The sequence below is a fragment of the Octodon degus genome, unplaced genomic scaffold (genome assembly GCF_000260255.1).
Source record: "Octodon degus isolate 3935 unplaced genomic scaffold, OctDeg1.0 scaffold00120, whole genome shotgun sequence".
NCBI classification, from domain to species: Eukaryota; Metazoa; Chordata; class Mammalia; order Rodentia; family Octodontidae; genus Octodon; species Octodon degus.
In genome coordinates, this window is record NW_004524696.1 from 8,813,365 (window position 1) to 8,830,687 (window position 17,323).

At 39.1% G+C, this 17,323-nt stretch overlaps 1 protein-coding gene across 3 annotated transcripts in view; it reads left to right on the forward strand.

Annotated features, from left to right (window-relative positions):
* The window catches only part of Adnp2 (ADNP homeobox 2), a 35,204-nt gene extending 19,057 nt beyond the window's left edge, over positions 1–16,147 (forward strand). For 2 of the 3 annotated variants that reach the window (XM_023700063.1, XM_023700062.1), the window contains exons 3-4: positions 4,434–4,523; positions 11,509–16,147. In XM_023700063.1, the coding sequence (XP_023555831.1) occupies positions 4,434–4,523; positions 11,509–14,781 (3,363 nt within the window). In that variant the 3' untranslated portion in view covers positions 14,782–16,147. The remainder of the gene's footprint in view (positions 1–4,433; positions 4,524–11,508) is intronic. The other variant, XM_023700064.1, reaches the window with a different exon arrangement.
* Positions 16,148–17,323: the final 1,176 nt, after the last annotated feature.

Here is a 17,323-nt window from a genome sequence, read left to right on the forward strand (position 1 = left end):
TTTTAACAGTTTATATATTACTGTACATTTTTCCTCTGATTTCTTTGCTTAGACTTTTTAAAACATAAGGTCCTCACTTTTTTTTTTTTTTTTTTCATATTTGCAAAATGTACTTGGCATAGATTGCCAAAACTTTCAGCAACCATGAAATAATGCAAGTTGTCCATTGTCACGTACTTAGTGTATAAATTACTTGACAATTGGAAACAAATCTTTCACAAATGAGTAAATATTAGCCACATTGTTGGACTTATTTCTTTTTTCTTTCTTGTCACTACCTTTTGCTCTTAAAACTTTGGCAGTTTTGAAAGAAACCAAATCTTGAGTGTCATTATTCCAAAAATTTCAGCATCACATCTGTTGCTTCTCTATAAATCCTTTAGATTCTGATGATTACAGTAATATAGTCCTCTTAAGGCTTTTAGTTCAGATAGTCAGGATCATGATAAAATATATTCTTTAGTATTACTATTGGTAATATATGTAATGTATTTTCTTGTATTTCATTATTGCTTTACTTCAAAACATCTTGCAGCGTATCATCCCTTTCAAATAATTCCCAACATGAAATTGCAGCATTGGCATTCCATCCAGTAACCCTGAGAAGAACCTGATAATTCACCCCTGACAAGAACCTGATAACATTTTCTGACTTAGTTCTAATGTTGGATTGCTCAGGTATACATGACCATTTTGTAGCATTTTGAATAGTCAAATGTTTATTTATATTACTGTTTTCTTCCTTATCTGAATCAAGGTCTTCATTCTGTATTTCTCTTTTATATCTGTCATATCTTGTTATCTTTTTAGGTTACATGATCCGAGGCAGCACTGGTAGCTGAGTTACCCAGTGATTCATTTTCCATCTCTTCTCAAAGCTATGAGGGTAGATTTTCATGCAACATTGTACTGAATTGGGCTAAATTCCATTTCAAGTTCATACCCATGCACATACTGTTTTGTTTTTATGTTCTGCATTATAATATTTTATCTTTATTATCTGGTATCATTTTTATTCTATACATTACTCAACAAAATGCTAAAACTGATGGCTTTCATGGGTGATTGTGTCTATGGAGTTTAAAGAATTCATTAATGTTTATCTGATTCTCACTTTTGCAGTATCCAAAATATCTGCTTAAGAAGATATTTTCTTCAAGTCCTCCTTCCCTTTTTTTGTCTTTCTCTTTTTTAAAAAAATATTTTTATTGAGAAACAAATGAGACAGTTTCACAACCGATTGCTAGTACATTTTCAATAATTAATACATTGCATATTGTTGTCTTAGTGGTTATTCACTGTACAAGATCCATGCCCACATTTTGACATTCAGCACACCAAATGGGCAATCACTGATTGCTCCCTGTATCCCTAGCACAGTTGCCAAGATGCACAGCTGGCTATGGTATGCCAAAGTACTTATTTTCATTAAGAAAATATGGTCTAGCTGTATTTTATCTGCCATACAGCCCTAGGGTGAAATGTTCCTCTTATTCCTTAGTGTGTCTGCCATGATTGGGAGGAGAGAGGGGTTTGGTATGTACCCTGTGCAGGCGCGGGTATGCATATCACTCCTTCAGCTTCTTAACTAGGGAGATAATATGATGTTTGTGCATGCTGTTCCGATTTATTTCAAATGAATATGGTCTCCATTTATATTCATTTATCCTATAAAAGTCATAAGTTTATCCTTTATAGCTGAGAGTACTGTATTGTATGAAAGTATCACATCTTTTTATCCATTTTTTGGTTGATGGACATTTGGATTCTTTTCAACATTTAGCTGTTACGAATTGTGCTGCTATAAACATGGGCACATATTACTATGATTATATTTGTAATTTTTCTGGGAACCCAGAAGGGGGGTATCTAAGTTGAATGGGACCTCATCCTAGTTTTTTGAGGAATCTCCATACTGATTTCCATAGTGGTTGTACCAGTCTGCACTCCCAACAACAATGGAGAAGGGCTTCTTTTATTCCATAGTCCTTCTAACATTTGTTAATGATTTCTAAATGATAGCCATTCTTTCTGGGGTGTCACCTTTCTAGAAAGACAACATTTCACAGATCAGCAGCAGTTCAGTGAGAAATGTCTGCTAACAATATAACAGATGAGACCAGACCTCAGCAACCTCTATGAGTCTGTGTCAAAAAAGTTTGGGGACACTCAGCCACCTTAGCCACCACTCTCAGTTGTATTTTAATTTGCATCTCTTAAATGACCAGTGATGTTGAACATTTTTTTGTTTATTATTTGCTGTTTGTATTCTTTATCTGAGAAGTGTGTATTCTTCTCAGTTGCCCATTTTAGGATTGGGTTTTTGAATTTAGGGGAGCCTGATATATACCTTTATATATTCTAGATAATCCTTTGAGGGAGAGTTGGCTAGAATTTTTTTCTCACTCTGGATTATCTTTTTACTCTGTTGGTGATTTCTTTGGATATACAAAAGCTTTGTAATAAGATGAGATCCTAATTGTTGATTCTTTGAAGTATTTCCTGTGCAGTTTGGATTTTATTAATGGGCTGCACCTTGTCTTCAAGATTTAGTGTTTACATTTTAATATTTAGATCTTTGATCCATTTTGACTTCAGTGTATGGTGTTAGATATGGGTCTAATTTTAGTCTTTGGCATGTAGAGAACCAGTTTCCCCCCGCCATTTATTGAAGAGGCTATCTTTCTTCTAGTGAACATGTTTGGCTCCTGTGTCAGAGCTAAGGTGGCTGAGTATCCCCAAACTTTTTTGACATAGACTAATAGAGGTTGCTGAGGTCTGGTCTCATCACTATTATACTGTTAGAAGACATTGCTCATTGTGAACTGCTGCTGGCCTCTGAAATGTCATCTTCCTAGAAAGGTGACATAAAATTTTATCTTTTCTTTTCTATTCCAGTTCTAGGCATTGAAACCAGGACCTTCACACTGAAGCGCATCCCTAGTTTTTAAAAATTATTTATTTATGTGTGTATGTGTGTGTCCAGCTCAGCCCACTAGGGGGTGGGGCTGACTGGCATGTGGTGCTGGGGGATTGAACCGCGGTCCCTATGCTTTACTAAGCTTGTTCTAAGTAGGTGCTTTAGACCACTGAGCCATCTCACCAGCCCCCCTAGTTCTTCTTATAATTTATTTTGAAATAGGGGCTCACTAAGTTGCCAGGTTGCCCAGAATGTACTTATTCTTGGAATTCTGCTTCAACCTCTTTAGTCTTTCTTTTGAGATATAAGTTTTCATAGTAAGTAGTTACTAACCTTTTCAAATATGGATTTATTAAATTTCTTTTTTCAGACTGTTTTTGAGTATGGTTTTTGATTTTCCATGATTTAATATGTTTTGGTCGTCTTTGCCTCTGTGATAAAATCATACTACGGGTCAAAAAAATAGATCTGAGGATCAATGGAACATATGAGAAGATGGAGACACAACTACAGACACACTCAGGCATCTTACATTTGCAAAGGGGCCAAACAAGTTCACTGGAAGAAAGATAGCCTCTTTAATATATGGTTCTGGAAAAACTGGCTTTACACATGCTAAAGTCTGAAAATAGACCCGTGCTTATCACCATGCACAAAACTACAGTCAAAATGGATCAGAGATTTAATACTAAAACCGAAACACTAAATCTTCTGGAGGAGAAAGTTTTGTTTGGGGTGTGTGTGTGTGTGTGTGTGTGTGTGTGTGTGTGTTTAAAGTGATAGTATGAGTAGATCTCAGAGCCTTGCACTTAGTAGGCAAACACTACCACTGATATGTTCCTCCAGGTTCAGTTTGTCTTTTTAGTGTTCAAATGTTAAAATATGCAGGTAGTTCCTGCTGCTTTTGTCATGATTTGTGGTTCAACTGAGCATCTGTCTCATTTATACCTTTCTTATATCCTCACATCATGTCATGGGCTGACTGCTTTGTGGGATTGTATGTATCATAAGAGCATGACTTGCTCTCATTTTGCCCACTTCTGACAGTTTACAGGCTGGTCTTGAATTCATTGTGTATAGTCCAGACTGGTCCCAAACTTTTGGCAAATCCTGCCTTAGCCTTCCAAGTACTGGGATTACACATACATGCCACCATGTATGACTTTAGAATTTTTTTTACTTTGAAGTACTTTGCTGTTTCTCTGTGTGTATTCACAAAGCTACATGAGCTTTTAGAATCCTTACCTATATTGGGACTTATTTTACATATACAAAAATATAGATAGTTCTTTGTTCAAGGTCTCACCTGATTTATTTATGAGACTGTAATTTTAACTTGGATCATTTCAGTTTTTACTCAGCTCTCACACTTTAGTTGCTGCTCTGTTGAAACTTGTCAATTTTTTTTTTTACTTTACAGTCTGTCATGTAGATTTCTTATGCATCAGTCTCATTAGGTTCTAATATCTTGTTTTGAATTTGTATACTGATTTTTCTGCTCTGTTTTTAAAAGGACCTTAAAAGCTTTGATCCAGGAGAGAAGTACTTTTATAACACATCATGGGGAGATGTTTCTCTTTGGGAACCTTCTGGAAAGAAAGTGGTACGTATATTTGTATTTGGTTTCATTTGGGAGTAGGAATATCAGTTATTGATGGTGAATGAGGAAGAGGCATAAAGTAACCATTCCAGAGATTACTTCTTCATGATCCAGGATTATTAATGCTTGCAGAGTTTTCTGCATATAAAGTTGGTCTAGTGATACAGTGAAACTATTGTATTGATTTTATTGCTCTTTGATTCTAAAAAGCCACTGGATGGTTGATTTAATAACTGATTTGGGTAAAAGATAATGAATGCCATTGGGCATGATGTCATAAGCCTCTAATCCCAGCACTCTATGAGGCCAAGGCAGGAGGACTGAAAATTTAGCAGTTAAGCAAGACCCTGTTTCAAATTAAAGAAGGGCTGAGGATGTAACTCAGCCAGTATGAAGGCCCTGGGTTCAGTCCTTAGTTTGGTGTAAGTACAGATATTCCTCATTTAATGACCTGTTTCTTTAATAACTGTTGCCTGAGGCATACTGTTCAGTCTTACAACCTGCATTCAGACTTACGATTTATACTTTTATCATGACTTGTGGTTCAACTGAGCATCCGTCTCGTTTATACCTTTCCTATGTCCTCACATCTCATGGACTGACTGGTGCTTCTTTAGGGGATTATTTGTACGATAAGAGCATGACTTGCTCTCATTTTGCCACTTTTTGACAGTTTATAGGCTGGTCTTAAATTCCCTGTATAATCCAGACTGTTAGAACAGAAAAATGGTCAAAGGAAACTCCAGCTTGATGACTTCGCTTATATTTGCATAACTTAAGTGTAGTAATATAATGTATAACAGCATAAAACTATTACTATATTGTATAGTACAATCAGCAAAAATTTAGAGTACTGTATAAACAAGGACATTGTACAAAAAGGACATTGAGGCTCTATGAGCAAGATGTACAGAATTATACAAAAAAAGATGGATTATAAGTCTGAATGGCAGGTTGTAAGTCCAATGATTGGTCATTAAAATGAGGAATATCAATATAGTGACCTCTCACTTAACCGTGGAGGTTATGTTCCAGACATCCCCGTGATAAGTGAAAATCAGCAAAGTAGTGATGTTATATTTATTTTAGTATTTATATATATTTGAAGGTTTTATAAACCCCTCCCACACTAATAAACCTTTTCCACACTTAAAAAAAACTTCTAATGTTCTTAAACTCGTAAACCTGTGTAATTTTAATGGCATGTATGCTGTATGAACAGTATGTATTCATCTATTATAGAGATACTGTAAACAATGTATTTTGATTTAATATTTTAATATATTAGAATTAACATTTTAGTATATTTTTATATATTAAAAATTTTTTAGGAAAAAAATCACTAAAACCATAAATACTGTGCATATAAATGCATAAATAGTACTGTATACTACCACAAAATCCTGTGATACAGCAAAAAATCTGCAATAAATAATTTAAATTAAGTTTTTTAAAATCCTGTGAAATAGTCCATGACAGTTGAACTGTGAAATAGTGAGGGACTACTGTATTCAATTCTATGTGCAAAATCTCCATAGATTTCTCAGTGAGTATATTATCTAAAGTACTATATGGACAGTACTGTGTTTTTGAGGTTTTTTTTTTTTGTTTGTTTGTTTGTTTTTGGTGCCCAGGACTGAACCCAGGGTTTCCAGGTTGCTAGGCAAGCATTGTATCTCTGAGCCATATCCCCAGCCCCAGTACTGTGTATTTGGAAAACCACTGTACTGTGTTTTTTTTGTACAGTGTATTTTTTTCTGATATCTAACCCAGGTGGTACCTGTAGTAATATAATATATAGTACTTTTTCTTGATCAGTAGTGTTGTAAGATCTGGGTACCTTGTTCTGTATTGTACTTTATTGTATGAGATGTCATCAAAATGGAAAGGAATGCATTCACCAGGAGAAAGCAAGAAATAAGGCTATTAATTTTGACAGGAACGTGAAGAACATAATCAACTATGAAGCTGGTAAAAAAGTTAAAAGCAGTAGCGCAGTACTGGAATTTGATGCATTCAACCATTTCAGCAATCCTGGAGGATAAAAACAGAATGAAAAAAGGAGTGAAAGTGTCAGTAGGTTTTAAAACCATAGAAGAAGACTGGTGAGATAGCTCAGTGAACTAAGCACCTGCTTAGGCAAGGGCAGGGGCTGGGAGTTTGATCCCTGGTATTGTATGCCACACAGGCCACACAGGCCCTGCCCCCAGGTACGGTGAGCTGGCCACCAAGTCCTGGTGTGGTTTCAGTGCTTTTGTTGGAGTTTTAGCCTACATATCTGGAATGTTAATGATGAAGCAAATGCAGGTATATAAACAGCAGAAAAATTTCTGGACTAATTTGGTAAAATCAGAGAAAGGCCGCTACTGTACAGAACAAAACTTTGATGTGGATAGCACTGGGCTTTTTGGACGAAAATGCCTGAAAGGTTCTATATAGATAAGCTGAAACAGTGCCCTGATTCACAGCTTTTCAAGGACAGAGTTATGTTGCTGGGAGGAAATATTACTGGGTTCCAGTTGAAGCTTTTCCTTATCTGTCCTTGAGAACCCATGTGGGTTGAAGCAGGTTAGTAGCACGTGCTGTTTGTTTACTATAGAGCAAATAATGAAACATAGGTGATGCCAGCCTTATTTGAAGATTGGTTCATCAACTGATTTCTACCTTCAGTGAGGTTTTACTGTCTGGAAAATGGCATTTTGTTTAAATTACCCTCATGTTTCATAATGCTCAGCATCTTTTTTAAAAAATGTATTTGGTTGTTATAGCATCTCACTGCTGTAGCTTAGACTCATAGTGATCCTCCTATTTTCAGCCATAATGGCAGGACTCTGTTGCTGGCTCAGCCTGCCCTGGAGGTGGGGCTGGCACAGCTTGTGGTGTTGGGATCTAACTGGTCCCAGCACTTGGCTAAGCTTGCCTAAGAAGGTGCTTTAGTCTGCTGAGTTATTTTGCTGGTCCCAATGCCCAGCATCTTGATCATAGTAGCCCCAGATATAAAGGTAGTGTATCTGCCTAGAAGCATAACTGCTATATTATAGCTAGCCCATGGATTAGGGAACCATACCTTCCTTCAGAATGTACTATTAGTGCACAACTTACTTCAAAGCTGTAGCAACAACAGAAAACAATGAAGTAACCCTTAGTGATTTGTGGAAATCATATACCATTTTAGACTACATTAAGAACATTAAGTCATCTTGGGAAGGAATGACAGAACAGTATATGCAAGGGATATAGAAAAAAGGCCAAAAACATTTTATGCATAATTTATTTTTAAAGACTACAAAATATTGATTGAAAGGAAAAACAACAGCATTAGAAATGATGCAAGATTTCACTAAACAAAAGTAATAGGAATTCAACAATGGTTGCTGTATTACATGATGCTATCTTCAAATTAGTTGCTCAGCTTACCAGATATAAAGATGTAAGATTTGTTTAAAGAAAACAATTTAGAATCATTTGACAAGATAAACATGTCAGTGTCATAAACAACTGTGGAACTTGTTAACATGCTTAATTTGGAGATTGAAGGGCAAAATATTGAAGAATCAGTGGAATATATTGAGGGAGAGCTCAGTATGGAAGATTTAATAGAGTTGGAAGCACAACAGGACTTAAAAGAGGGGGAAGAAGAATAAAAAATTGAAAAAGTACCAAAGAAGTCCACTGCAAAGGTATTAATTAGCAAGTGTGTTCTCAAAAGTGAATGCAGTTATATTACGACTAGAAGCTGTGGATCCAGAAGTTGAATGTTTCACAGAAGTGGAATGGCAAATGAGTGAACTTTTATGATGCTGTCCTGAAGTTTATAAAGCAAAAATAGAAAATGACAAAACAAACCATAATAATGGTATTCTTCATTTTCTTTTGGTTACTTGAGACAAGGTTTTGCTATATATTTCATGCTGGCCTTGAACTCACTGTGTAGCCTAGGCTGGCATCAAACTTCTAGTAATCCTCCCACCTTAGCCTCCTTAGGGCTGGAGTCACAAACCTGCTGCATTATCCCAGTGCGATTCTTCTTGAAAGCTACACATAGGACTTGTAGTACTAGTTCTTTTATTTCTACTCTGTCATCTCCCTTGTCTGGACCCTTTACATTTCCTGATCATATAATTTTGATGATAGTACTAGTGGGACTTTGAAGGACCCATGACTAAAATGTTAGCTTGAATGTCTGTTTATATGATACCTCTTGTTTATACAGCATTCTAATTTTTGCTGATTGTACTGTATAATATGCCATACAGTTTTATGTTCTATTATATGTTGTATCACTACATGTAAGAGCTATGCAAAAAAAGCAAAATCATCAAATTAGAGTTTCCTTTGACCATTTCTTTGTTTTAAATATAATAATTACACTCTACATATATAATTCTCATCTAGCGACCAACTCATTTAACAACCTACTTACAGGAATGGAACTTGGTCATAATTGCCTGTATTCTTCATTTTGAAGTTCTTTGATGTTATGTGTCTCAGGCTTCTGAGTTTTCTCATCAGAATTCCTAAAATTCCCCTATTATATAATGTGCAGTATGCATAGTAACTTTTTTTGTGTGGTACTAAGGATTAAACCCCCAGGGTGTTGCACATGCCAGGCTAGGCAAGTGCTCTAGTCCTGTGCTACATCCCCAGCCCTTACATCCTTTTCATGTAACAGTTTCCGAAAGTGGGCGGACTATGCCACCATTGTGTTTATTTACTTATCTATAAGTTTTCCATCTTCATACATGTGTAGCATTGCCTTGGTTTTCATTTCACTGTTAACTAAAGATGTTGAGCTGCTTTATTTTTCAAAGTCCCACCAGTGCTATGTCTGTTTGCATCCAGAAAACTCAAGTGCTTAAATCATTTGGAAAAAGTTGGGCTATTTGTTTTCTTATTGGGATTTGCATGTGTCCAAATGTGTTCCCAGGCACCAGTTATGTGGTGGCTTGCAGTATCATCTCAGCCTGTGACATTTTTAGCAGCAGATTTTAGTAGTATTTTGCAAGGAACATGCCCCCCCAACTCCAAATTATTATCTTTGCTTTTGTAGATAATATGGTGTCACATTTTAGAAACTTTGCCTCCCCAGACATTGATTCAGTACTTACAGATAATTAGCATGTACTTGTTATCAGTTTCTACTGGTTTTCTGTCATTTTTGTTGTATATCCAGATTTTTAATTTTTTTAAAATTTTATTTATTTATTTTTGCATGTTTGGTATAGGGTCTCACTGTGCAGCTTAGACTCATAGTGATCCTCCTGTTTTTAGCCTCCCCAGTGCTGGGTTTACAGGTGTGTGCCACCATGCCTGGACTCGATCGCAGGCTCAGCGTGCCCCAAGGGTGGGGCCAGTGAGGCATGCAGGACCTGGGATGGAACCCTGGTCCCTGCGCCTGGCAAAGCTGGTGCTTAATCTGCTGAGCGATCTTGCCAGCCGTATTGTTATTCTTTTTGTACCAAGATTTTAAGTACTGTATTTCATTGAAGAGTCATTTTTAATGAGACACTATTAAAACTAGAGTGATATTTAAACAGCATTGTACCATGAACCATCAGTTCTAAAATAGTCTAGATTTGGGAAATATTAAAATATGAAAAAAACTTAGAATTATTGAAATGAGTTTTCTTAGAGGGAGGAAGGGATGGTATGTGTGGTTATGACCACTGCCTGAGGTCTAGAACCTGGGTTTTGGTCACTCCTGAGAAAACAGTTACATATTACATAATGCTACATGTGTGGGTAACTTTTGATCTTGATCCAAGAGGAAAAACTGACCGTATCTTGAAGAGTGGGCAAAACTGTGTATTTTTGAGAGTTCTATAACTAGAGAGGATCGGAATCAACCATAGATTGCTGGGTGCCACAACCGCGCAGTGAGCATCTAGTGAAGTAGTCTGTCCTGGTCTTGGCACCCTTGTTTTTGGACTGAGAGTAGGTATTTTGCTCTAGACTCTGATGGCACAGAGATATCCATGTGGCCTCTAGTCATTCTAAACAGCTAAAAAGCAGGTTTTGCTGATAGAAGATAGGTAGATCCTCAGTTGGTCAGCTGTTGTGTTGTCTGTTTATAGGCCCTGAGCTTGTGAATGCCCCCAAATGTGAATTAATAACAATTCCATATGTTCAGTATTATGCCTATGGGCCTTTCCTTATTTCAGGACTTTCCTGTGTGTGTGTGTGTGTGTATGTGTATGTGTGTATGTGTTTAAAATTACTGTTTGTCAGTATTTTGGGCATCTGGATCCACTTAGTACCATTTGTTAGGCTCTTTCTGTTTCTAGTAATAGGGCAGTTAAAATAAACAGTAATGAGTTAATTTGAAAGCCAGGTCAGTTGTAGATATATTCTAAAAATTGTAGAATTTGAGTTAAGAATGACTGTTATACTAAGAAAATGAGAGAAAGTGAATGAGTATTGGTGTAACTTTCTGTTGCAGAAAGTTAAATATGTAAGTTTATTTCAGCTGATGCAGTTAATTCAAAGAATAGGGCTAAGATTTATGGCTTTAAAGTATAGCTTAGATGGGTCAGCAAACAATTTTGGGCCAGGTTCTATATTTTTATGGCCTACAAGCTAAGAACAGTTGGTAGGTATTTAAATATTTAAGTAAAGAGAAACAAAAAGAATGCTTTTGTGACATGTAAAAATTGTATGAAGTTGGAGTCAGTATCTTTAAATAGTTTCATTGGACCATAGCTCTGCCCAGACACTTTTTTTCATGGATCCTTGTATACCCACTGTGGTGGCAGTGAGAGGCTGGGTAGTTGCTTCAGAGATTGCATGGGAAGCCCACCAGCATAAAGTATCATTGTCTGACCCTTCATTTAGAAAAAGTCTCCAAGTCCTGGCTTGGAAAAAAGTGTTCTTTAGAGGTTGATAGTGTCAAAGCATGTAATGTGGGAAGAAGGAAGAGAATAGCACACATACACCACAGGAAAGTGCCTTGGTAACTTGCTTCCTCTAAGACTTTCTTTTCTTTTGACAGAGATACCGAACAAAGCCATACTGTTGTAATCTCTGCAAATACTCAACAAAAGTGCTCACTTCACTCAAAAATCATTTACATCGTTACCATGAAGATGAGGCTGACCAGGAGCTGGTGATCCCCTGCCCCAACTGTGCATTTGCCTCACAGCCCAAGGTGGTGGGAAAGCACTTCAGAATGTTTCATGCCCCTGTTCGCAAAGTCCAGAACTACACAGTGAATATTTTAGGTGAGACTAAATCTTCTAGGAGTGATGTGATAAGTTTCACGTGTTTAAAGTGTAACTTTTCAAATACTTTATACTATAGCATGAAGAAGCATGTGCTGGTGGCCCATTTCCACTACTTAATTAACTCTTACTTTGGGCTGCGAACTGAGGAAATGGGGGAGCAACCAAAAGCAAATGATGCGCTTTCAGTGGACAAGATGGCCACATCTGACAGATACTACTGTAAAAAATGCAACGCCAATGCCAGCAGCCAGGATGCTCTAATGTACCATATCTTGACATCAGATATCCACAGGGACTTGGAGAATAAGCTTAGATCTGTGATTTCAGAACACATTAAGAGAACCGGATTTTTGAAGCAAATGCATATTGCTCCAAAACCAGTGGCCCGGTTGGCCATACCTCCACACACCAGTGCTGCAGGCATAGCAGCCCCCAGTCCCTGCTTTCATCTCGCTTTGCCACAGAACAATCAGAGTTCAGCTGTGGTGCAGCCAGTGACGGTGGCCCCAGGCACCTCTGGGACCCTTACTCATTCCTCGCCTGCTGTTGCCCAGTCCCACGTGGCTCTAGTCTCCAGTCCTTTGCCTGTGTGCCAGAGCGGCCTCACTCTACAGCCCTCAGCACCTCAACCTGTCTTTCTTTCTCATAGGCTTCCACTTAATCAGCCTGTGAATTTTCCTGTGCTGCCTCTGAATCAGCCAGGTGGGTCTATAAATAAGTCTGTTGGGACAGGTGTCCTTCCAATGAATCAAGCTGTCCGGCCTGGTGTGTTACCCCTCACCCAACCTGGGGGATCCATAAGCCGACCTGTTAGGCCTAGTGTCCTGCCCACAAGTCCCTCTGTCACCCCTGGGGTTCTGCAGGCTGTCTCACCAGGGGTGATTTCTGTGGGTCGGGCGGCCCCATCAGGGGTCCTCTCTGCAGGCCAGATGACGCCTGCTGGGGTTATTCCTGGACAGACAGCAACTTCTGGGGTCCTCCCAACTGGCCAGGTAGTCCAGTCAGGGGTTCTTCCTGTTGGTCAGACCGCTCCCTCTCGGGTTTTCCCACCTGGCCAGACAGTTCCCTTAAGGGTTCTCCCTGCAAGCCAGGTGGTTCCTTCTGGTCTACTCTCTCCTAACCAGACGGTACCCTCAGGTGTCATCCCTGTGAACCAGGGTGTGAATTCTGGTGTTCTGCAGCTCAGCCAGCCTGTTGCATCAGGAGTCCTTCCTGTGGTCCCACCGGTGAGGCCTGGTGTGCTGCAGCTTAGTCAATCTGTCAGCACTAGCATCCTGCCTGTGAGTCAGCCAGTAAGAGCGGGGACATCGCATAACACCACCTTCCTCACATCAGGCTCTATTCTCAGGCAACTTATCCCAACTGGGAAACAAGTGAATGGGATTCCTACCTACACACTGGCTCCTGTGTCAGTGACCTTGCCTGTACCTGCTGGTGGTGGCGTTGCAACTGTTACCCCACCCCAGGTGCCTGTCCAGCTCCTGCCATCAGGTACAGGTGGGCAGATGGCTAATTCGCTACCCAACCTGCCTTCACCACAGGTGCTAGTGAGTGCTGCCCAGAATGTTTTTGTTCAGGCCCCCTCACCTGTGGTGGACACAAACGAGGTGCTCAAACAGGCCAAACAGTGGAAAACCTGCCGGGTTTGCAATGAGCTCTTTCCATCTAACGTCTACCAGGTTCATATGGAAGTGGCTCACAAGAATAGTGAGTCCAAGCTCTGCCGGGTTTGCAATGAACTCTTACCCTCCAACGTCTACCAGGTTCACATGGAAGTGGCCCACAAGCACAGTGAGTCTAAGTCCAGTGAGAAACTTGAACCTGAAAAACTGGCAGCCTGTGCACCCTTTCTGAAGTGGATGAGGGAGAAAACTGTCCGTTGCCTCTCCTGCAAGTGCTTGGTCTCGGAGGAAGAACTGATGCATCATTTGCTTATGCATGGCTTAGGGTGCTTGTTCTGCCCTTGCACTTTCCATGACATTCGGGGTCTGTTGGAACACAGCAGGGCTAAGCACCTTGGGAAGAAGAGGCTGCCTATGGATTATAGTAACAGGGGTTTCCAGTTGGACCTTGATGCTAATGGCAACCTGTTGTTTCCCCATCTTGATTTCATCACTATATTACCAAGGGAGAAGCTTGGGGAACGGGAGGTCTACCTGGCCATCCTTGCTGGGATCCACTCCAAGTCACTGGTGCCTGTGTATATTAAGGTGAGGCCTCAGCCTGAAAGCATGCCCAACAATCCCAGCAAACAGAAGCTGACCTGCCCCTTCTGTTTTGGTGCCTTTGTGACAGCTGATGCTTATGAGCTGCACCTGAAGGAGAGGCACCATGTCATGCCAACAGTTCACACAATGCTCAAGTCTCCAGCCTTCAAGTGTATCCACTGCTGTGGGGTCTACACGGGAAACATGACCCTGGCGGCCATTGCTGTTCATTTGTTGCGTTGCAGAAGTGCTCCCAAGGACAGCAGCTCAGACTTGCAAATCCAGCCAGGTTTTATTGAGAGCAGTGATTTGGTGTTGGTCAATGGGGAAGTGATTCCTGATTCTACCTTCCCTATAAAGAGAAAGTTGCCAGATGGCCATCTGGGGACGGAAGAACAGAGAGCTGGGGAGGAATCACCGCTTGTCATAAATGCTGAGGCAGCCCCAGGTCTGGAGAAAGGGACAAGTGCTGTGCCTTTGAAGAGACAAAGGAATGAAAGTAGGACAGAGGGACTGGTAGCTAATGATGATGCATTTCAGGTTTTAGTATTGGATCCTAAAAAGTACGAAGGCCGTTCATATGAGGATAAAAAGCAATTTCTCAGAGATTATTTCCATAAGAGACCGTATCCGAGTAGAAAAGAAATAGAACTGCTCTCTTCACTCTTATGGGTGTGGAAGATTGATGTGGCTTCATTTTTTGGAAAAAGAAGATATATTTGCATGAAAGCAATAAAAAACCAAAAGCCCTCTGTACTTCTAGGCTTTGATATGTCTGAACTTAAAAATGTTAAACACAGATTGAACTTTGAGTATGAACCACAAAACTTGTAAGTGTAGTACTAGGCAGTGGTTTTCAACTGAGGTTTTGAATATGTTCTCTCTCACTGTGTTAAGAGTTGTCAGTGTCAGTGTCTTTATGCTGCTTTTCAGGTATTTCAGGTGCTCAGAAAGACTTCTGTTAAGGAAATGAATAGTTTTTCAGATTTATTGTTTCCTGCAATTTGATTTGTAACAGTTATTCCCCCTTTGCCATGTAAATTATATCTTTTGGTATTCCATGCACGCCTTGTTTTCTCAGTAGTGTCAGTATCAGATGATGAAAAGAAAACCCTGAAATTGCAAATACTTTTTTTTAATTTTAGGAAATTTCAGCTTGTTTGAAAATATTTGATTAGTTGAAAATTAAAGTATTGCTCTTCCTCAGCTTTTACAGGTAGTACCTAATGACACATACTATTTAGAGATGCAAGTACAGCTCTGTGATGTGTATGATTCCCTAAGGACACACTGCATTAACTCTTGGTGATTGTTGTTTGTAAGCTGTTTGCTTATGAAATTATAATTTTGGTTTACACTTTTTCAGTTTTGTCCTGATACTTTTGTTTTTTAAATCTTAACTCATAGAATACCAAATGTTTTCATTTATTAAAAATATAATGAGTCAGAGGTCTGGTGTGTAGCTCATAATCACATGTTGTTTTATAAATGAAGTCATTACAGGAGCAGAAATAGGCTCCATTATACTTTCCCTTTTGATACAGTGACAAGTCATTTCTCCATTCAAAGGTAAGACAATGAATCTTTAGTGCCTTTAGAATAAATTTTGAGAAAATATACCCAGAACTCTTCTACCATGAACTGCTTATAAACTAGTGGGTGAAGGAGACCATGTTACTCCAGAATGAAACTTCCACCCTTGTATATGGTTTCAGGCATAAGATGAAGTGAAAAGATCAAGAACACAGTCTTCATTGTTGGGATTGCCAGGGGTAGACATATTAGTACTAGGGAAATGGGTTTTCCTTTGGCCTACTTGTCCAGGTGAATGGGACATCTGATTGCTAAAGAGTCTCTGATTTATAATGTCAGGCCTCATTTTTCCCATACAATATTAAAATAAAGCACCAGAACTAGCAATGTAGACTACCCCATTCATATTCTGAATTGTACTGCTTGTGATAATGCAGTGGAGGAGACTGTCCGACATGTTTTCAGGTAGAAGTGTCTGGAGCGTGGGACAGCCTCTGGGAAATAGTACAGTGTTGCTATATGGACTTTAAAAAATATTAATGCTTGCATATAATTGCTGTAATGTGCATTGTTGAGACTGTTGTGAAACTGGTCTGTGACTGTTGGTGTACTCTGTTGTAAATTCAGAGAGAGCTTGTTGGACTTTATTTTTTTTAACCTATTGTTTTCAGAGTGTCTATTTTGAATTAAAATTTGTTACACTACTGCAAATAGAATTGCTTATTTTTTTTAGCATTAAAGTATTACCTAGAGCTAGGCATGTAGTATATACCTTCTCAGCTACTTACAACGCTAAAGAAAGGAGGATCACTTGAGTCCAGAAGTTTGAGGCCATCCTGGGCAACATAGCAAGACCCTGTCTCAAAAACAAAAGTTAATATGATGCAGAGGACATCTATACCACATTTATTCTCTAAAGAGCATTACTTACAACCCAGGAATGGTGCTACCTGCCTATAATCCCAGCACTTTGGAAAGCTGAGCAGGATTGCAAGTTCAGGTTTAGCTTGGGCAACTTGACAACTTCATGAGACCCTATGTGAAAATAGAAAGTTTGGGGATGTAACTCAGTGTGAACATCCCTAGCTTTTGTCTCCAGGAATGCCAATAAAGGGGATGTGTATTAAGTTTACTTATGTTGTAAAAATAAGCAAACTTGAAAACACTGATTAATTCCAGAATCACAAAATAGATATGGCTTGTATTAATTATTTTATTGGTACTCTAAGAGCAAAAAGGATTGTTTTGGTTCATTGTTTTGGAGGTCCAGACCTGAGGAATCCATATTTTAGCTTTCTTGCTGGCAGAGTCCTGTAGTAAAAGGCGAAAGATTTATACGATCTGAAGAGAAACCAGAGTATGAGAGTCCTGTAGTTAATGCATGGCATTTCATGGTGAGACAGGGAGTTTGTATGGTGTGTATGTGTGCTGTCCTGGTGTCCCAGTGAAGCCCCCAAGATTCAGTCAGCAAGCTTTCTTTGCTAACTGTAATCCTAATCATGTTCTAAAAGGTCTTACCTCTAAATACCATAGTCAGATTCAGTTTTTACCCTCCTAATGCCTTATCCCTGGACATGCAGACCATAGCATAACTAGAGATTACTGATGTTTTCGCAGTGGAAGTCCTCAAATTACCAAGGAAGATTTATAACTGATTATTGGGTTATGAAATTTGCTCTTACTATGACTATGCTCAGTGCCAGTGTGGAGGAGACCAAGTCTGCAGGTACTTGCAGTGCGCAGTCTACTGCCCATTGAGGTTTAATCTTTGCCTGCCCTTTGTCATGTATGTTAGGCTTTCTCAGCTGCACACTACTGAGGTTGTGGGCCAGATAGTTCTTTA